General features: G+C 45.3%; 2 protein-coding genes and 1 pseudogene across 3 annotated transcripts; 1 reads left to right on the top strand and 2 right to left on the bottom strand.

Moving 5' to 3' along the window:
* The first annotated feature begins 352 nt into the window (after positions 1 to 352).
* On the top strand, positions 353 to 21,046 carry LOC125465177 (V-type proton ATPase subunit d 1-like). Of its 2 annotated transcripts, XM_048558401.2 has the most exons (8): positions 9,447 to 9,680; positions 11,952 to 12,123; positions 12,879 to 13,057; positions 14,118 to 14,197; positions 14,837 to 14,914; positions 16,841 to 17,017; positions 19,133 to 19,210; positions 19,907 to 21,046. In XM_048558401.2, the coding sequence occupies exons 1-8, from the start codon at positions 9,554 to 9,556 to the stop codon at positions 20,066 to 20,068; spliced, it is 1,053 nt and encodes a 350-aa protein (XP_048414358.1). In that variant the 5' UTR covers positions 9,447 to 9,553; the 3' UTR covers positions 20,069 to 21,046. The 2 variants fall into 2 exon arrangements, with proteins under 2 accessions (XP_048414359.1, XP_048414358.1); XM_048558402.2 differs by lacking the exons at positions 9,447 to 9,680; positions 11,952 to 12,123 and adding an exon at positions 353 to 610.
* LOC132210941 (TMF-regulated nuclear protein 1-like) lies at positions 833 to 1,463 on the bottom strand. The gene has a single exon (XM_059654444.1). It carries the CDS (start codon positions 1,398 to 1,400, stop codon positions 969 to 971), a length of 432 nt encoding a protein of 143 aa, XP_059510427.1. The 5' UTR covers positions 1,401 to 1,463; the 3' UTR covers positions 833 to 968.
* LOC132210923 (elongation factor 1-alpha 2-like) lies at positions 17,075 to 18,532 on the bottom strand (annotated as a pseudogene).
* Positions 21,047 to 21,428: the final 382 nt, after the last annotated feature.

Here is a 21,428-nt window from a genome sequence, read left to right as displayed (position 1 = left end):
TTTTCTACTTTTAAATCCGATTCTTTATGGACAAGTTTTATTCAGATGAGTGAGCAGAGTGGTGGAAGTAAACGCTGATTAGCAGATCAATTAAAACATCAGTCGGTTCTGTAAAAATACTTCCTTTTAATTGAGCTTTAATTTCGACTGGGAAATATCGATTTTAAAAGAGCTGAGTGCCTTTGCTAGGCTCTTGTGCTTAATTTGTTAGTTTTACAGAGAGCGGTTAATATAATGAATGTGTCTAGGTGTTGAAGCTGTGGCCTAAAAGCCTAATTAGTACAAGTTACACCACAGTCCCATGGGGAAAGAGCAAGTATCACCTGCTGTAGCGAGCAGACTGCACAAAACAAACATGTTTTTAAAGTGACACCATACATTATCTACTTCACCCTTCAATCTTTTATTAGTCTAGTAACACGGTTAAGAGTGCGACTTGTTAACATATTGACAGATTAGATAGATGCAGGTGGAGCGCTGTTGATCGATTGGGAATGGGAACCTATTTTATTTAGAGGTCGATGTTGTGTCAGCGTACTGCTGCTCTCTGCGACTTTCAGGACTGCGGACAATTCTCAATTACATCCGACGCATCTTTGTACGAATACAGGTGAATACAGCGCATACTTAACTACTTTTAGGGTAAACATTACAGCAGTGAGGTAAATCCGGCTGCAAGCTGGTGCCGTAGCTGTTTTTTTGTGTGAACGAAGCGCTGGTTTGTGATATTAGATTTCCTACGCGAACACGAACGGCTCTGAAGCTACCATCCCACCAAAGTCGAAGACTGGACAAACGTTCCCTGGCATACAGTTGAGTCAAGCGCTCTAGCCTGAGTTAAATAAATATTTATTTTAATTTCATATACATTCTGAGTGAAAGAAGATTCGAGGACTCGGGAAATTACACGACAGACCTGCGGCTCCTGGCCGATTGGCCCGTCTCCTGCACCCTATCCCTGCAGCTCCTCATTTTCTGGTCCAGGGGAAGCAGCCGCGGAGCCCAAAGGCGGCGGCCACCATCAGCGGCGCCCGGTGGGCTCGGAATTTGAGGCGGGTTTTGATGCTCTGGCTCCGGGCGCTGAGTCCAATTTCTCCCTGCTGGGCACCGCTGCGGATTCGGTTGACCAGCTCCCCGTGTTCCACGGCCTCCTGCTCGGCCCGGACCAAGATATCGCGCAGCTGCTGCAAGCTGATCTCCAGCTCCCGGACACGGCGTTGCCGATGCTCCATCTCTAGTAGCCTCCTCCGGGCTTCCGCCAACTCCAGGCTGCTGCTCGGTGTCAAGGCCCGGGACACCGGCTCACTGTCCGGCGCCCGCTGCTCCTCCTGCACCCCGCTTGCAACCGGCGGCGGACTCGTACACGCTTTTTCCGACACTTTGTCCCGGAGTTTCCCCATTGCCGTCTCCGTAGTCCAGCTTGGTCCGCGGGGGAATGGGCGGGGCTACCCACGGGAGAGGGCGGGGACGACCGGCCGTGTTCCATGTGGGCGTGTCAACTCAAGGGGTGGAGCTTATGTGGCGTGGGCTCCGATTGGTGGGGGCGGTGCGAACAGAAAGTGGGGTTTCTGTGTGACGCAGATTGGTGGGTGGGGATTCCATGCGGTGGGCGGGGTTAGATTTGGGGCGTGTCTTTACGGTGGTTGGGGAATGGGAAGGTCATGCAGACTCGAAACGTCAGCTTGTGCCCTGTGGATGCTGCCTGACATGCTGTGATCTCCAGCATCTGCAATAATTTGCTCCTAACGACAACGAAATACTCAATGTAGGCAGAGGGACTGGAATTCTACCTGTGACCTCCTTTAATGCACGCTTCACAAATTCAGGATGAAAACCAAAAGAACTGCGGATGCTGTAAATCAGGAACAAGAACAAAATTGCTGGTAAAGCTCAGGCCTGGCAGCATCTGTGGAGGAGAAAACAGAGTTAATATTTCGGGTCCGGTGACCCTTCCGCAGAACAAATTCAGGATGTTGAAGAGGACAGAGAAAACGTTTCAAGGACACCTCATTGAAAAGTGGTCTGACTTGCAGCAGAACCTGCAATGTCAGAGTACCTTATTCAAGAAGGTACATCCTGACCACGGCACGTTCTGCTGTGTGTGCAGTAGCCATACCCATTGAAGCAATGTGAGTATCCCCAGAAGGTATTTGAGGAAAAAGGAGGTGAGAGTCCCCTCACCATCCTGTCTATATGATGCCAGTTGTGTTCTCCCTGCACTGAGGAGCCAGATTGTTACAATCCATACGTACAATCCCCACAATCCAGCAGCAGGTGTCCTGACCTTCCTGGGAAGGTATGTACAGCTTGAAGGAGGCAGCTTGACCCCGCCACTTGTTGGTCCAGATTCCAAAGCGGTAGTAATGCTAAAGGCAGAAGCAAGTGGGAACATCCTCAAACTGCCCCCCACCTTTGCGAACAGAGGGAGCTGAGGCTACCTGATGTATGCAGGACAGTCCAGAGTGCGCTAAATTTGCAGGAGGTCAGGGCACATGGCAGCAGACTGCAAAATGACCCTCTCCAGGAGCTGCAAACGGGTGAAGCACCTGATTAAGGGCTGCAAGGAGTCTAAGAATTGCAACCTGTGTGGGGAAGCGGGCTTGGCCAAGACGGAGGTTGTCACATACGCTGAACTGGCCAGAAGTAGCAACGCGAGCCGTGGATCCCTAAAGATCAGTAAGGTACCACCTTACAGTAAGAAAACTGAAACAAGGGGCACCCGGGCCAGAGAGGAAGAAAAGGCAGCCAACACAACAGCACAATAACTGACCCAACCTCTTGAACAGACGGAGTCAGTGGAAGACGAAGAAGCGAAGGGGGTGGGGGAATGGATATCAGTGAGAAACAATCCAGAAAAGTACAACAGAGTCCCACAGCACAATGGAAAGAGACAGTTGCATGATGGTGACACCAGCAGCTCCTCTGACAATGAAGATGTGCAGAGGGATAGCCACAACAAAAAAAGGAGGCACAGCACCATGAGGGATAAACAGAAGGGGCCCTCCCCAACCTGGAAACACTGGAGGCCCCAAGGACCCCAGTGAAACTCAACTTCCAGCCATCGGGGACCAAGGGATACCCACTGCATCACGACCGAGAACAGCAACACTCCGAATCAGGAGCAGGGGGTGACAGTCCTTCGGTCAAACTCAGAAATGGTCCTTCCTGGTTTCGTTTTCTGCCCAAAAACACTGGATCAGGGTAAGCCCCCCCGCCCCCGAGAAGAACAGGTTGGCTACCTTAGCACAGTGTCCAACAGTTCTCCCACACCACAGGGATGCAGAGAGTACCCCAGTGACAAGACCACAGGTGAATGGACATTATACAGTCCTATAAGCTCTGAAAATGGGTTTTAAAGTTGCCAGTATTGACGTGTAGCATTAAATCTACTACGCGATATGTCTCCACATTGGCCCCTTCCTGCAGGAGTATGGGATATCACCCCTCAGCAGCTACAGAAAATGGTCAAGCTTATGGACCCACAGGCCTTTGATTTGGCCGGGGGAAACGATTGCTGTTCCTCCAGCCTGGGTATTCTACTGTGAGGTGGCAACTTCACCATGTCTGATGTTAAGGAGGTGGTGGGCAGGCACCTCCTTGTAGCAGACAGAGAGGAAGAAAAGGCAGTCAACACAACAGCACAATAACTGACCCAACCTCTTGAACAGACGTCCTGAGACTAATTAACCATGCACCGTGGTGGTAAAGTAAGCGGCTGGCTACCCAGCAGTAGTTCCCATTGCTGCTGGCGACATCCAGGCTGTTCATTCTCGCCAGAGATTTCACTGCACCATTGCAGATGGACAGTCTGGAGGGGCTCACAGTGACCTGGATTCCACATCTAGATTCCTGATGGAAACAGTTAAAGTCAATGAGCTGCATGCACCTTCAGCACTGCTGCAGATGGAGCGCAGTGCAGATCCATCTGGCCGCAACCAGGTGTATCTATCCACTCAAGGATAGATTTCTTGTTGGTTTCCCACATGCTCTTGGTCCAATCCACTGACGTCAAGCCAGTGTTCTTCTCATGCTGGCCAACTGTCACCTACAGAATGACCAATGGACCAGCAAGGCTATGTGGAAACTGTTAATCCCAGAAAACACTGAGGAACTCAAAAGGGATTTCACAGATTGGAGAACTGTGAAGCCCCCTGTTGAGTCTTCAGCAGACTGTTGGGAAACAGACAAGGGGAACATCAAGCGGTTCTTTGTCCTCCAAAGGCGTTCAGAAGACCCTTCATCAGAGAGAGAGAGAGATGGGGAAACTGTCCAAACTCCAGAAAACCATCACCTGCTCTTCATGGAGAATTTTTGAAAACAGGTGCATCAGGAAGTGGTCAGTACATAGCGTCCTTGAGACCCTGAAGGGGAAAAAAGACAGGGTGGTCCTGTAACATGGTTCCCTGCGCAGACTGTCAAAGTCATTTAGCAATAAGCCTCATCACCAGAACTTCCCAGCAAGCACCAAGACACACTTGGCTTGTGTTGAGAAGGGCACTACCTGTGAGATCCTCCATGCACACCTGGTCAGTCTGTGCCACTATACGCTGCCCTCAAAGCAGCTGTGGGGGATTGAGACTGTAGCACCTCTCCTTCTGGAATGTGCCTTTGCAAAGGAAAGCTGGAGAAAGCTGCAGTGATTTTTGTCGAGTTTCATCCTGAACAGCTTTGTGACGCAGAACTCTGCTCCACAGTCTGTTCCACAGGACGCACGCAGAGACAAACATTGACTGTGCCCGGAGGACCATCAACACGGGAGGAGGTGCTCTTTGGTCTGCCCCAGACTTGTTGGTCTTCCAGAGCAAGGAGTTGACCTAGACCAAGTGCTACAGACTAGTACATTACCAGGTCCAGGACTACATGCTGAGGGATGCATTAAAACCTCGGGCAGCTGGCGCCAAGGTGGAGTGGGGAAGGATCACTGTCAAAATACAATGGTGGTCTGGTTAGAAATCAAACCCTCCCAGTGCCTCAAATATATGTAAACATAGTCTTGCATAAGTAAGAAATGCTTTGGATTATTTTGTTGGATACAGTCAAACTCAGATGTTTGTTTCTCCATATCCCGATTGGTTCTGCACAAAGTGCTTCAGTGACTACGTACACATGTAAAGATATTTTTGTGAATAAAGTATATCTTTGAAAGAGGAAAAAATAGCCATGAAAGTGAAGACCTGCTTCTCCTCACTGCCACTGCCCAAAACCCTGTGGCTCAAGGTTTGATCTCCTGAGGATACACAAATCATTCAGCTGGCAGCCTCACTTCAAGGGACTGGTAATGACAAAAATAACTACAAGTGGCAGCTCCGGTTTCCTCCCACAGTCCAAAGATGTGCAGGCTAGGTGGATCGGCCATGCTAAATTGCCCATAGTGTTCAGGGGTGTGTGGGTTATAGGGAGATGGGTCTGGGTGGGATGCTTCAAGGGGGGGGGGATGTGAACTTGTTGGGCCGAAGGGCCTGTTTCCACACTGTAGGGAATCTAATCTAATCTAATCACTCTCTTAAACACAACGCCTAAACAAGGAACCAAGTAGATTGAGAAGAGTTTTAATAGAAGTGTACAAAATGATCATCACTTTAGATAAAATAGACAAAGAAAAATTGTGTCCCATTAGCTGGTAGTACAAGGACAAGGAGTCACAGATTTGATGTTTTGGGTTGGAGAGATAGAGTGGAGGAAATCCTTTTCTTTTGCGCAGTGTGTAATAACATGAACTTCACTGCCAAAAGTATACCCTGAAAAGGGGAGTACCCCACTTCTATAAACATACAGGCATCTTTATCAGAAGGCCCTATTCTTAGCAAACAGAATATGGTCACACGCTCTGCCTGTTTCAATTCAACAGAACAGTTGTCGGTCACTAGCTGATTCTGATGCTATAACTAAAGCTTGGGAGTTATCTGTTAATCATCAGTAATGCACACATTCTCTGAGGTAGCACCTTGACTAAAATCCACTTGCCAACCAATCAGCACTCTTGTCATATAGAAAAATGCTGGTTTTCTCCTTACATTGGTATTCTTGAAAATTGTCCTGCTGAGTACAAAACTAAGATAATAAAGTATGAAGCTGGATGAACACCTCAGGCCAAGCAGCATCTCAGGAGCACAAAAGCTGACGTTTCGGGCCTGGACCCTTCATCAGAGAGGGGGATGGGTTGAGGGTTCTGGAATAAATAGGGAGAGAGGGGGAGGCGGACCGAAGATGGAGAGAAAAGAAGATAGGTGGAGAGGAGAGTATAGGTGAGGAGGGAGGGAGGGGATAGGTCAGTCCAGGGAAGACGGACAGGTCAAGGAGGTGGGATGAGGTTAGTAGGTAGATGGGGGTGCGGCTTGGGGTGGGAGGAAGGGATGGGTGAGAGGAAGAACAGGTTAGGGAGGCAGAGACAGGCTGGGCTGATTTTGGGATGCAGTGGGGGGAGGGGATGAGCTGGGCTGGTTGTGTGATGCAGTGGCGGGAGGGGACGAACTGGGCTGGTTTTGGGATGCGGTGGAGGAAGAGGAGATTTTGAAGCTGGTGAAGTCCACATTGATACTGTTGGGCTGCAGGGTTCCCAAGCGGAATATGAGTTGCTGTTCCTGCAAACTTCGGGTGGCATCATTGTGGCACTGCAGGAGGCCCATGATGGACATGTCATCAAGAGAATGGGAGGGGGAGTGGAAATGGTTCGCAACTGGGAGGTGCAGTTGTTCATTGCGAACCGAGTGGAGGTGTTCTGCAAAGTGGTCCCCAAGCCTCCGCTTGGTTTCCCCAATGTAGAGGAAGCCACACTGCGTACAATGGACACAGTATACCACATTGGCAGATGTGCAGGTGAACCTCTGCTTAATATGGAAAGTCATCTTGGGGCCTGGGATAGGGATGAGGGAGGAGGTGTGGGGGCAAGTGTAGCATTTCCTGCGGTTGCAGGAGAAGGTGCCGGGTGTGGTGGGGTTGGAGGGCAGTGTGGAGCGAACAAGGGAGTCACGGAGAGAGTGGTCTCTCCGGAAAGCAGACAAGGGTGGGGTTGGAAAAATGTCTTGGGTGGTGGGGTCGGATTGTAGATAGCGGAAGTGTCGGAGGATGATGCGTTGTATCCGGAGGTTGGTGGGGTGGTATGTGAGAGCGAGGGGGATCCTCTTAGGGCGGTTGTGGCGGGTGCGGGGTGTGAGGGATGTGTTGCGGGAAGTGCGGGAGACGCGGTCAAGGGTGTTCTCGACCACTGTGGGGGGAAAGTTGCAGTCCTTGAAGAACTTGGACATCTGCGATGTGTGGGAGTAGAATGCCTCATCCTGGGAGCAGATGCGGCGGAGGCAGAGGATATTGGGAATAGGGGATAGAATTTTTGCAGGAGGGTGGGTGGGAGGAGTTGTATTCTAGGTAGCGGTGGGAGTCGGTGGGCTTGAAATGGACATCAGTTACAAGCTGGTTGCCTGAGATGGAGACTGAGAGGTCCAGGAAGGTAAGGGATGTGTTGGAGATGGCCCAGGTGAACTTGAGGTTGGGGTGAAAGATGTTGGTGAAGTGGATGAACTGTTTGAGCTCCTCTGGGGAGCAAGAGGCGGTGCCGATACAGTCATCAATGTAATGGAGGAAGAGGTGCGGTTTGGGCCCTGTGTAGGTGCGGAAGAGGGACTGTTCCACGTAACCTACAAAGAGGCAGTCAGAGCAGGGGCCCATGCGGGTGCCCATGGCCACCCCCTTTGTCTGTAGGAAGTGGGAGGAATCGAAAGAGAAGTTGTTGAGGGTGAGGACGAGTTCGGATAGGTGGATGAGGGTGTCGGTGGAGGGGGACTGGTCGGGCCTGCGGGACAGGACGAAGCGGAGGGCCTTGAGGCCATCTGCATGTGGAATACAGGTGTATAGGGACTGGACGTCCATGGTGAAAATGGGGTGTTGGGGGCCAGGGAATTGGAAGTCCTGGAGGAGGTGGAGGGCGTGGGTAGTGTCACGGACATAGGTAGGGAGTTCCTGGACCAAAGGGGAGAAAATGGAGTCCAGATGGGTGGAGATGAGTTCGGTGGGGCAGGAACAGGCTGAGACAATGGGTCAACCAGGGCAGGCAGGTTTGTGGATTTTGGGAAGGAGATAGAAGCGGGCGGTGTGGGGTTGGGGAATAATAAGGTTGGAGGCTGTGGATGGGAGGTCCCCTGAGGTGATGAGGTCATGAATGGTGTTGGAGATGATGGTTTGGTGCTCGGGGGTGGGGTCATGATCAAGGGGGCGGTAGGAGGGGGTGTCGGAGAGTTGGCGTTTGGCCTTGGCGATGTAGAGGTCAGTGTGCCATACTACCACTGTGCCACCCTTGTCTGCGGGTTTGGTGGTGAGGTTGAGATGGGAGCGGAGGGCTAAGAACTTCAACTAAATTGCATTTTTCAGAAATTATTTCAGAAGGAAATTGTATGTGCGCTTGTAGGAAATAAAAACTCATAGAGATATGTGGAAATGCATCTAACTGAATTTGTTCACAGAGAACAGCATTCTCAAGGTATTGCATAGCCTACTTTGTACTGCACAGATTCCCTCACTATAAAATCAGTTCCCCTAAACACAACCCCGATCAAAAAAACTACTTCCCCAACCCTAGCTAATATTGACAGCTAATCCCAGAACCACTGAACCCAGCTACCCGCATTCTAGAATCATTAAATGCAGTTACACCCCTCCCCCATACCCATGAACTTAGCTCCTAATCACGTTCCTATAAACAGTGTTGGGAACCCAAAACCCCTAATCCCATATTCCCTGAATCTCGGAGCTCTCTAATATACACACCCTATTCCCAACTGGTCATTACTCAGTCTCTGAGAAAAAGCTTGGCTGAAGTTAATATAATGTAGAAATAGGTTGAGTAGTTTGGTTCACTATCTGTGTAGGAATGTGTTGAGGGGATCCAGATGGTGACCAGAAGGAACCTGCCTTGTAACTAGGTCAGGAATCTGCATGCATCTTTACTTGAGCAAGGAGTCTGTACAGACCTGTACCTGCATCAGGAAACACATATGCATCTGTACCTGGGTCAGAGCCGTACCAAATCTAACCATTACGGAATGACTTTAATAACGTATCAAAGGCTCAGCAGAGGCCAGGGACTATATAATTGAAAGGGACAGGGAAGTCAGAACAAAATATTTGTGTATTTGTGAAATGAAGAAGGCCTGTGACCACTCAGGCAGTGTTATAGCCAGAAAGAAGGAAGTGACAAATGGATCACTGGAGCTGTGGAATAGATTCAGATATAATTCAGTTTCCATCAATGGAGATCTCTTTAAGAATTATTGTTAAACCTGAAACATGATACTTGTGTGTTCCTGTAGAATTTGTTTTATAACAACATGTGTGGGAGGTAACAGATGATTCGCAGCATGCTCGGGGCAGGCCTGAGGAAAGTTTTGATCAGGAGATATTGTACAAAGCACAAACAGCCGGAATCACCCAGAACCAGCCAGTCCTGTGGTTGATATCATTAAGAACATTCATTGCCCTGACCTTCAGTGTGAGAAGGAGAGCAGCGAAGTCCAAAGAAGGAGAGAAACTCATCACTTTAAGAGCTTCAGATTCTTATTTGAAGATGGGCTTTGCAGAGTTTTATTTCAATGTGGATAACGGTTATCTGGAGGGACTGGTCAGAGGGTTTAAAGGTGGAATCCTGAAACAGGCAGATTTCCTCAATCTGGTGGAATGTCAAACTCTGGAGGGTAAGTCCCTGCTGATTTCTTTCCATTTTTTCAGTTCTCTTGTTGGGAGAGCAGAGGAAAAATTATTTGTATTTGTATAGCAAAAAGAGGAGATCTCAAAATGCTTCATACCTAGTTAACTACTTCATGAAGGCTTCTTATGGTTGATTATTGCATTTCCTATACTGCAATCTGTGCACAGTAATTTCCTACAAAAGACAGTATGATAATGACCATATAATTTTATTTGTGACGTTGATCGGCACATAAATATAGATCAGGAACCAGAGAAACATTCCCTGCTGTTCTTTGATTTGGTGCAGTCAGGTCTTTGATATTCACTTATATTCAGAGCAAATGGGGCTTTGATATTCTGAGCAAATGGGGCGCTTAGATTATTATATCGCCCTAGAGACTGTTAATTCAGCGGTCCCTCAGTACAGCCCTAAAGTGTAAGCCTTGATTTCTGTGTTTAAGTCATAGAATCCCTACAGTATGGAAACAGGCCATTCAGCCCATCAAGTCCCCACCAAACCTCCAAAGAACAATCTACCCAGATACGCCTCCCTGCTCTGTCCCTGTAACCCTACATTTCCCATGGCTAATCTAGCTGGCCTGCACACCCTTGGACACTATGGGCAATTTAGCATGGCCAATCCACCTAACTCACACATCTTTGGACAGTGGAAGGAAACTGGAGCACCAGTAGGAAACCCATACAGACATGGGCAGAATGTGAAAACTCCACACAGACAGTCACACAAGGCTGGAATTGAACTCGGGTTCCTGGCACTGTGAGGCTGCAGTGCTAACCACTAAAACACCGTGCTGCCCTGGAGTGTGATTTGAACTGATTCAGAAGTGAAGGTGCTACTAAGTGAATCAAGTAGAAGAAACTCAATACCAGCCAGCGCAAAGCAGTCTGCATTAACTGGCGCAAAAACAGGAGTTGCTGGAAAAGCTCAGCAAGCCTGGCAGCATCTGTGAAGAAAAGATCAGAGTTAACGTGACCCTTACTCAGAACTGATGGCAGCTGGGAAAACGTTCGTTTATATGCAGAAGATAGGGAGGGGAATGGGGTATGGAGTAAACGATAGGATAAAGTATAGAGCCCAAAGATAGAGAAGAGCAGTTGGATAGACAAAAGAGTTGATAACAATCTGGCTGGGACAGTGAATAGCTGTTAATGTTCCTTCACAGATGCTGCCAGACCTGCTGAGCTTTTCCAGCAACTTCTGTTTTTGTTCCTGATTTACAGCATCCATAGTTCTTTCAGTTTTTATTTATCACATAACTGGCACTCCATCTAACACCTTCAACATTCACTTTCTCTACCATTGACACATCGGCATCTACAACTTGCGAACTCCACCGCCTGCAATGACAGAGACAGCAGATGCATGGGAGCACCACCAACTGCAAGGTCCCCTCCAATCCCCACACCATCCTGAGTTGGAACTGTATCAACGTTCTGAGTCAAAGTTCTGGAACTCACTCCATAATGTTATTGTAATGTACCTAAGCCATGCGGAACATAGGGGTTCAAGCGGGCAGCTCACCACCTTTTCAAGGGCAATCGTGGATGTGCGATAAATGCTGACGCAGGTCGTGAACACATCCCCTGAATGAAAAGAAAAATCATAGCTGGCACCCAAAGTTACAGCCCCATTGTTGTACCAAAATGCGAATTTTCATAAGGAGATGTGCAGTGGGAGAGCGGGTAGTGCAGTGCTGGTATATTGAGGGAATTGCAGATTATAAGAAATGGCAGAAGGGGGAAAGAGGAGTGGGGAAGGGTATGGAGGGAATAGATGGAGTAGGTAGGGAATGATGGCAAGGTTGAGTGGAACGAGGAATGAAGGGAAATGTTTGGGAGGGGTATATAAGATGGGAGCAGATTGTAACTGAGCTTGCTCCTTCTTTTCCTTGGTGTTAGTCTATGTGCCACTTCCAATATTAATGCTAAGTTAGGAAGTAATTTTTCTACTTGGCCTGTGAACTCTCAGGACATAGTAGGCCTACAAAATTTTAATAGAGGTATGAAGTCATGATTTAGGATTAATATGGAGTCTGCACTATGTGACCTGCATTCGTGATGGAAGTGGTGAAGCTGGAAATGTCTGTCCATGCCGGTTAAAAACAATATTAGAGAGGACAAAGTAGTAATTTCTGGGTATTAGTTGCTCCTTTCCTAAGCAAAAGTCAATATTCTTTCATTAAATAAGTCTGGTGTTTAGTGCATATCAAGTGGATTTATGCAAAATTATCCTTGCTCTTGCTTTGTTTCTGCAGATCTGAAGTTGCTTCTTCAGAGCACAGATTATGGCAGCTTCCTGGCAAACGAAACTGGTCCCCTCACGGTCTCTATCATTGATGATAAACTGAAACAAAAATTGCTGGTGGAATTTGTCTATTTGCGGAATCATTCTTTACAGCCCCTCACCACCTTCCTGGATTATATCACGTTAGTAACTGGGGCTTTGTGCTGTTTTGTTGTCAGATTATTGTTTTGAAGAGGCAGTCTAAAGCCTAGCTGATTAAATCAATCAGTGTTTCATTAATAACACAATCACTTTGAGTAACACTGAGTGGGTGAAAGTAACAATGATAGTGTCACTGAGGGAGTGTGTCAGTGAGGGAGCGGCACTGAGTTAATACCATTGTCTAAGGTCTTTCTGCTGTAGTTAAATGGGGATTTGTTCAGTTATCAGATCCTTCTGGTTCCTCAAACATATGTAATTGTGATCTTGCACAAGAAAGAAATGCCTTTCGAGATAATGAGAACTGCAGATGCTGGAGAATCCAAGATAACAAAGTGTGAAGCTGGATGAACACATCAGGCCTAGCAGCATCTTAGGAGCACAAAAGCTGACGTTTCGGGCCTAGACCCGAACCTAAGAAATGCCTTTGGTCTGTTTGCTGGAAAGATTCAAACTCCAATTTTTGTTTCTTCATATGCTACTGTACAGAACCAAACTACTTTGGTGACTATGTATGTAAAGATACTTTTATGAGTTTTTGAAATAGATAAAACTAAGTGTAAAGGGAATAAGCATGACCTTGAGGGATTGACTGTAAATGAGTAACAGACTGAGAGTGGCTGAGTTATATTGATTAGTACTGGCTGCTCTGGATATTGAATTTTGATGTGAAACTTTTAATAGCTTTGGTTCTGCAGGATTCACTGTAACTTGTGCCTTTTGATGCTCTCTGTTAAAGGTACAGCTATATGATTGACAATGTCATCCTGCTGATTACCGGTACATTACGCCAGCAACCGATTTCAGAGCTTCTTCCCAAGTGCCATCCTTTGGGCAGCTTCGAGCAGATGGAGGCTGTTCATATTGCTCAGACCCCCGCTGAACTGTACAATGCTATCCTGGTCGATACGCCATTAGGTAAGAGATGGACTCATTGTCCCCAAAATAGGACAGCTGGTGTTCAGCATGATCAAAGCGAAATCGCAATCATTAGCCAGGAGCAAGTATAACTGGATGCAGGTATATTGTGTATTGATCAGTGCAGGGGTCTGAGAGTGTCGCTGGTCAGTAAAGAGGTCTGAGTGTCTCACTGTCTGGTGGTCTGTTTCAGGGTTTGTATGTCTCACTGTATAAAAGTCAGTGCAGGAATATGAGTACCTTATTGTGTATGATCAGTGTAAGTGTCTGAATGTTTCATCATATAATGATCAGAGTAGGGGTTTGAGTATCTCACTGCCTTAACATCAATGCAGGGCCCTAACTGAAGGACTGAATACCAATCAATGCAGGCGTCTGAGTGTCTCGCTATGTAATGGTCAATGCAGGGGTGTGAGTGTCTCGCTATGTAATGGTCAATGCAGGCGTCTGAGTGTCTCGCTATGTAATGGTCAATGCAGGCGTCTGAGTGTCTCGCTATGTAATGGTCAATGCAGGGGTGTGAGTGTCTCGCTATGTAATGGTCAATGCAGGCGTCTGAGTGTCTCGCTATGTAATGGTCAATGCAGGCGTCTGAGTGTCTCGCTATGTAATGGTCAATGCAGGGGTGTGAGTGTCTCGCTATGTAATGGTCAATGCAGGGGTGTGAGTGTCTCGCTATGTAATGGTCAATGCAGGGGTGTGAGTGTCTCGCTATGTAATGGTCAGTGCAGGGGTGTGAGTGTCTCGCTATGTAATGGTCAATGCAGGGGTGTGAGTGTCTCGCTATGTAATGGTCAGTGCAGGGGTGTGAGTGTCTCGCTATGTAATGGTCAATGCAGGGGTGTGAGTGTCTCGCTATGTAATGGTCAATGCAGGGGTGTGAGTGTCTCGCTATGTAATGGTCAATGCAGCGGTGTGAGTGTCTCGCTGTATTCAGGCCACTCCAGGGATCTGACTTTCTCACACTTGTTTTGTACAATTAAAATTTCTGTTCAATGAACCAGCATGCTAGACTGTGTGAGTATGTTTAAACTCTCATCTAGTGATGTCTATGTTCCAGCTTCCTTCTTTCAAGATTGTATCTCAGAGAATGACCTTGATGAAGTTAATATTGAAATATTACGAAATAAGCTCTACAAGGTAAGGGCAATAAATGTGATCAGATTTCAATGTGTAATTCACTTCCAATTGTCTGTTGTAAGAACACAAGAATTAGGGACAACAGTAGGCTGTATTGACCCTCAGGCTTATTTCATTTCTCAAAAGATAATGGCTGTTCTCCTACATCAAATCTATTTTACCTCACTTTCTCCATACCTCTCGAATGTCCTGGTGCCCAAAAATCTAATCATTCTACATGCTTACAGTGCATCCACAGCTTTCCAGGATAGAGAATTTCAAAGGTCCCCAACTATGTAAGTGAAGAAGTTCCTACTTAGCCCAGTGCTAATCAGCTAAACCCTTATCCTAAGACTAACTGTTATTTTATAAATTAAACGTACTGAGCCCCTTGATCTGATTCCAGTCTGCAATTCACTCCCGAATATCTGTTATTTGGTTATTGAGTTATAAACAACCCAAACCTGATGAGATTCCAGCCTGTGACTCACTCTTAGACATATCTTATTCCGTTTAGAAACCCCCATGAAATCCCAGTTAGGTTATTTTTTATTTCTGTAAATCAATCTGAGTGGAATTATTGATAAATTATTGCCTGCTCACAGGCCTCAGTGTCATCACTTTTCTGTTTCAGGCTGTGTCATCACTTTTCTGTTTCAGGCTTACCTCGAATCATTTTATGGCTTCTGTAAAGACCAAGGGGGACAGACTGAAGAAGTAATGTGTCCCATCCTGGAGGTAAGCACATCAGCAACTTCCCCCACTGTGCATACTCACCTCTGTAAAGTCTAACTCCAGTAACGTGACGCTAACCTGGAACAATCCAGAGATTCATTAAAGGTTAAAGATCTTGAACCATTACTGAAGGCTCAAGTTTAATCCCAGTAATAGGGAGTTTGAGGACTGGCTGTTTCGATGAGACCTATAAACCAACTAAAGGGGTTTCCACTATTACCACTTGAATACAATTTAAAAGGTTAAAGGGCGATCTGATCAAAGTCTTCAAGATATTAACAGGAAAAGATAGGGTAGACAAAGACACACTATTTCCACTGGTTGGGAATTCTAGAACTAGGGGGCATAGTCTGAAACTTAGGGCCAAACATTAGGAAGCATTTTCACACACAATGGAAGATCCAAATTTGGAACTCTCTTCCACAAATGGCAAAAATGCTAGGTCAGTGGTTAATTTTAAATTTGAGATTAGATAATGTTTTGTTAAGCAAAGGGATTAAGGGACATTGGCTAAAGGCAGGGGGATGGACTTTGGCCACAGATTAACCACGATCTAATTGAGGGGCTGAATGGCCTACACCGGTTCCTATGTTCCTAAAACAGTGGTTCCCATATTAAATGTTACCTGACTGTGGGGCCTGTGCACAGCAGGTGATTAAGCAAGGAACAGACCTAAATAGTAGATCAGAAAACAATCTAATTTAAAGTAGTTCAGCATTGAAATGTGGAGGAGAAACAAGACAAAAATGACAGAGAAAATGTGACAGTAGCAGTGGGAAATAGTTAAACAGATAATCAGTAGAGTTCAGCAGAACATATATTTCAGACAGAAACAAGAAAATACTAGCCAATAATTAATAACTGTGAATGAAAGGGAAGGGTAAAACTGGAAAAAAAATGCATATGCCTATAGGACAACAAAGAATAGGATGACAAATAGGAGTATTAAAACATTATAAAAGAAGTTAACAAAGTGGTTAAAGCAAACAGAGAAGTAGTGCTTTCACAGGGATCATTGTTGGTACCACTGTTTTAACCAGTTAAATAAATAAATTTTTAATTTCTAAATTGTAGAACACTCCAAATTGGATGGTCTTGACGCAATGTACCAAAGTACAGAAATTATTAAACCAGCAAATCTTGGCAAGTGAATTCTACTACAGATAAGTAGGAGGTGTTGCATTTCAGTGAGGAGATAAAGGAAGCCACAGAATCCTTGCGAAAACAATGGGATGGAGAACAGAGTGATGAGAGGTTATTGCACTTTAAAAAAATTAAGTACTGTGGTTAATTTTTAGAGGGATAGAACTGAAAAACAGACAGATAATACTAAACCTGCATCAAATCTAGGTTGCATTGCACAATTCTGACTTTAATGTCATAAAAAGGATGTAGGTTGGAGAAGGTGCAAAAATATGATCCACAAGGTTAAGGCCAGACTGAGCGGATATATCAGGACAGGGGCACTTTTCTCAATGAGAAAAAATACAGAAGAGGTGACTTTTCAGAAGTCTGTAATATCATCAGAAGATTTTATAGGGGAGATTTAAAGAAGCAGTTTCCATTTATGAGGGACTGCTAAACTAGGGGCCATGAATATAAGATCGGGAACTCGAGAAACTTCTCCACCTACAGAATAGTGAGAATGTGGAATTCACTACCAAAGGAATAGCTGAGCCAAATAGAAAAGGTGCACTTAGAGATTTAGAAAAGTTCATGAGGGAGAAAAGAATAAGTAGATATGTTAATGGGATTTGAAGTATGATGGGAAAAGGGTTATATACATGCACACACAGGCTAGATGGACTGAATGGCCTAATTCAGGGCCTATTACTGTAAATATAATTTAATCCATCTGATTCTAGGCTTTCTGCATATGCACAGTCTCACTCAGAGTTCGCACTCACACCTCAGTATTGTTCCACCTAGTTTGAAGCTGACCGACGTGCATTTATCATCACTCTGAACTCCTTTGGCACTGAGCTGAGCAGAGAGGATCGGACTACACTTTATCCACGCTGCGGCAGACTGCACCCGGATGGCTTGACCCTTTTATCCAAAGCTGAGGATTTCGAGCATGTGCGTGCAGTTGCTGAATATTATGCGGTATGTTCTCCAAGCTCTTGTCATTAGTGGGATCAACGTTCAGTGAATGTGCCCTTCCTAATTCTTTTCAATTTTCCACCCCTTGAACCAGGGCATTTCCAACATACTGTCGCCATGCCAACCAGAAATGGGGACTAAAGGAACACTATCAGGATTGTAGCCGATCTTTTTGATGTACATGCTGACTTCTTTTACAATTTCCTTATATCTGTCCTCACTATATGGTGGATCATTAGAGTCCATCTTATTGATATCAACAAAGGTTACTTGGCATCCAGAGTGTAGGCAAACAGAGCATGCTCTCTAGTTTAACATAACAAAGTGTGAGGCTGGATGAACACAGCAGGCCAAGCAGCATCTTTGTGCTCCTAAGATGCTGCTTGGCCTGCTGTGTTCATCCAGCCCCACACTTTGCTATCTTGGCTTCTCCAGCATCTGCAGTTCCCATTATCTATGCTCTCTAGTTTGTCCATTTGAAATATCAACTTCAAACTTGCCCACACGAGTAGCAGCAATCAACACAGTACAGACAACCTGCAACATTGCAGTAATTGTATTCTTGACAAAGCCCCTGTGTCCTGGGACATCAATGATGGTGTTGTAGAACTTGGAATTTTTAAACTTCCAGAGAGCTATGTCAATGATTAGCAAGTTTTGAGGAGATTTGTAGCTCAGGTTGAGGTTCTGGATGTGAGTTTGCTCGCTGATTTGGAAGGTTAGTTTTCAGACGTTTCGTCACCATTCTAGGTAAAATCATCAGTGAGCCTCCGATGAAGCGCTGGTGTTATGTCCCGCTTTCTATTTATCTGTTTAGGTTTCCTTGGGTTGGTGATGTCATTTCCTGCGTCAGTGATGTCATTTCCTGTTCTTTTTCTCAGAGGATGGTAGATTGTTACCGATTGTTACTGATGATGTTACCTAGAATGGTGACGAAACGTCTGAAAACTAACCTTCCAGCTCAGCTAGCAAACTCACATCCAATATGTCAATGATTATCCCATTTCACATTCAGCCTTCCGCTTATCCAAGACCCAGGCATATTCAAAGGGTTCCTTTCCCAATGTGCGCTTCCTATTGCCCCATACTTAAACATTCCAATTATGCCCTGGACCATGAAAGGTGAAAGAGAAGGTTCTGAACCTCTTATGGTGCCCACAGTGTGGCCGACTGAGAGCTAGGAACTATAGCTGGAGAGCTGAGGGATCTCTCAATGGCTTGCTATTTTTAATTTCTTTCTTCTGACAAGCAGGAGAGCTTCAAACAAAGGATTAAAATTAAAATCAGATTCTGCCTCCTTCCTGGCCTCTAGCCAGGCAATGTAATATTCCCAGTGATGATCCCTGCTCAGACAAGGATCCTGCTAACAGCAGTCTGGGACACTTACACTGACACTTGGCAGCTGCAAGATAACACAAGAGGAAAGCCTATTCTCAAGAGGGTCAGGCAAGTTTCAAACTTTACCCCTCTGTGAACTCTTTGTGAACCATGAAGAGAAGTAATGTCGAATTGCTCCATCTCTGTAAGGAATCTTTAGGTCTGTCTCAACCAATGATGTGAGAGAGATTGAGAGCACATGGTCTATATTTTGTTTTGTGTAGGTGGAGCAGTTTTAACTAGGCTAGTTAGGCAGGTGAGGACAACGATAAGGCGGTGGGAGGAGGGTCGGTACAATCTGTGTTGTTAGGATCAGTGGGGGAGATCTTCAACTGGATACAGGGTGGCCAAACAAAACAGAGCTCTGGCCTTGCTACATAATGTGGGCACCTGTCAGCTGCTGGTAAAATTCACCAGGGAGGATGTTCTTCAGGCACCATTAATTTGCTCTTCAGGCCCTCAGTTGGCTTAAGAACAGATTGTTTGTCTGCCTCTGATTAAAGGTGATAGGTGACGGGCTCTCTCTTGTTGAAATAACTCCATAGGTGCTGGTAACCCATCAACGAGTCATCCTTTAGTTACACATAGAAAGTCCCTTGACTGACACAGCCTCATCAGAGTCAGCACCTAGAATGTCAGAATATAGTTCCTGCTGGGGTAGGGGTGTAAAATTCTATTCTGTGAGACCCTAGCCCAGGATAATGTTTATTTCTAACCTACTGTTACTCTCTCTCACGTCAGGAATATAAACTCTTGTTTGAAGGTGCAGAGAAGAATTCCAATGAGAAGACATTGGAAGACATGTTCTTTGAATATGAGGTAACGTCCCCGATAGGGTCCTCAGACCACTGATCCCCTTTCACCCATTCACACCCTTCCATTACCCACACCTTACTCTCACTCACCTCTCTCTAATTCGCTATTTACTTCATCAAGTCCTCTAGCCCTTATTTCCTCCCCCTTCTTCCAAATGCCTCTCACAATGTATCAGGCATTTTTGTGTCTGCAGAGTTTGAGTTCATGCTACATTTCCTTGATTAGTTACTTTAAACACATTTGCCAAGAGATGGCTCAGATTTAAACTGGTCACCAATATGTGTTCTAGTGTAAAGGGGAAAAGTTGGGAGCTGCTGCATGCCAAAAGAGCTGAAGCAGTCCAATGATGGTTTGTGTTTTACTTTGGTGCTTTCTGTGAGAAACTCTTTGGAAATATTCTGAATTGCAGTCTGAATAGAAATAGCTGGAATAGACATCTCCGCATCAGTAGCATGACATTGAAATGCTTCTTGTCCACATCAGACAGAAGGGAAGAAACAGGTCAGGGCCAATATCTGAAGATATTTTTAGAATTTGCTTCTACTGTATCAGGAGAAGGACATGAAGCTTTTAACCAAAGAAACTAGTCCTCAAAATAAGTGTCTCACCCATCCCAGTCCAGGTGTTTTCATTTCCTAATAAGAGATCCTCATGATGTCAGATCAATCCAACTGTAACTTCCTCTCTTTTCCTTCCCAGGTGAAGCTCAATGTAATGGCATTTAATAACCAGTTTCACTTTGGGGTGTTCCATGCTTACATGAAGCTGAAGGAGCAGGAATGTCGGAATATTGTTTGGATTGCAGAATGTATAGCTCAGAGACATCGGACTCGCATTGACAACTACATTCCCATCCTCTAAGTGCAAGTCACCTAGACCATGACTGGCATCCTAAGAATAACAGTAACTAACTCCTGCAACCTGTCCCAAGTCACTGATCCTCAGCGACCAGTGTCTTAGTGATCTGCTCTAGAAACCAACTCCAGTGACTTGTCTCAAATAAGTAATCCACAACAATTTATTCTGAGTAATCATCTCTCCAACCCAGTTGTGAGGAATCTGTATTTTGTTAATCAAATATGCCCTTATATTAACACCTGTTAATTTGTTGGCTTTGGTAATCAATCCTGAGAAAGCAACCGCTAGTTAGCAGACTAATCATTAGCCCAGCCTCGGATAGAGATGTTATGATAACTCCTAAATGCTATCACTCTTTTTATGTGTTCTGGTGTAATTTCTTATTTAATCATGACTTGGAGCAATAAACAAGTTGCATTGGGGTGGATGTGTTCTATCTCAAATTTCCAATCACAAATGAAAACTATCTGTATACAAAGTTACCTATTAAGAATATGTAATTCTTACCTTCAGTTACAAGTTTTCCGCATTCTGTCAAGTATAACATAAAAATGCAACACACACCCAAATATGTTGCTGTGGCTCTAGAAGGCAGTTCACCAACACCTCAAGGGCAATAAATGCTGGCCCACCCAGTGATATCGCACCTCATGAATGAATAAAGAAATAGGAGAGGCATAGTCCATTTGACCTCATAAACCTGGTCCATAATTTAGTAAGATCACGGCTGATCTTGTTATGACCTTAAATTTATTGTCCTGCTCGTCCCCTTTAATCCTAGGATCTGTTGAAGCTCAAAATATGTCTATCTCAGCCTTGAATATATTTAATTACCAAGCTTCCACTGCTGTTTGTGCTAGAAATTTCTGTATGGCCCATAATGGAATTGTTACGCTGCCTGGTTATTTGTGCATTGCGATAATCACACTGTACAAGTCACTCTGTGTATTACTAGACTACTATTACACTCTGATGGTCATTCTGTGCAATTGATAGTCATATTGTCCTTTGGGGTCTAGTCAACTAGTGTTTCTGTTACTGGACTGGTAATCCAGGGCATAAGTTTATATCCTTTTAGGGCTGTTCAAGAAATTTAATTCAGGTTTTAAAATGTGGAGAAAAGCATTGGCATATGCAAAAGTTATGGTGAAATTGTCAGATTGTTGTAAAACCTTAATTGGTTCAGTGATGTACTTTCAGTGATGTAGCATTTACCCAGTACGCCCTATATGTGACTCCTCCAGGTCCACATTAGCATGGTTGATTCTTAACTCCTTTAGTTTTGGGCCAGCAGCTCAGTTGCATCAAACTGCTCAGCAGCTCATGAACAAGCTTCACAGACAACTTCCCACAACAATTTCTG

The sequence above is a fragment of the Stegostoma tigrinum genome, chromosome 24 (assembly GCF_030684315.1).
Source record: "Stegostoma tigrinum isolate sSteTig4 chromosome 24, sSteTig4.hap1, whole genome shotgun sequence".
NCBI classification, from domain to species: domain Eukaryota; kingdom Metazoa; phylum Chordata; class Chondrichthyes; order Orectolobiformes; family Stegostomatidae; genus Stegostoma; species Stegostoma tigrinum.
The sequence above is the reverse complement of the archived record's forward strand: the minus strand, read 5'-3'. Positions and strand labels throughout refer to the sequence as shown.

Coding starts and splice junctions, on each gene's coding strand:
- LOC132210941 (XM_059654444.1), bottom strand. CDS start 1,400: ATGGGGAAACTCCGGGACAAAGTGTCGGAAAAAGCGTGTACGAGTCCG.
- LOC125465177 (XM_048558401.2), top strand. CDS start 9,554: ATGGGCTTTGCAGAGTTTTATTTCAATGTGGATAACGGTTATCTGGAG. Junction 12,124..12,878: donor ACCTTCCTGGATTATATCAC/GTTAGTAACTGG, acceptor TCTCTGTTAAAG/GTACAGCTATATGATTGACA. Junction 14,915..16,840: donor TAATGTGTCCCATCCTGGAG/GTAAGCACATCA, acceptor TGTTCCACCTAG/TTTGAAGCTGACCGACGTGC.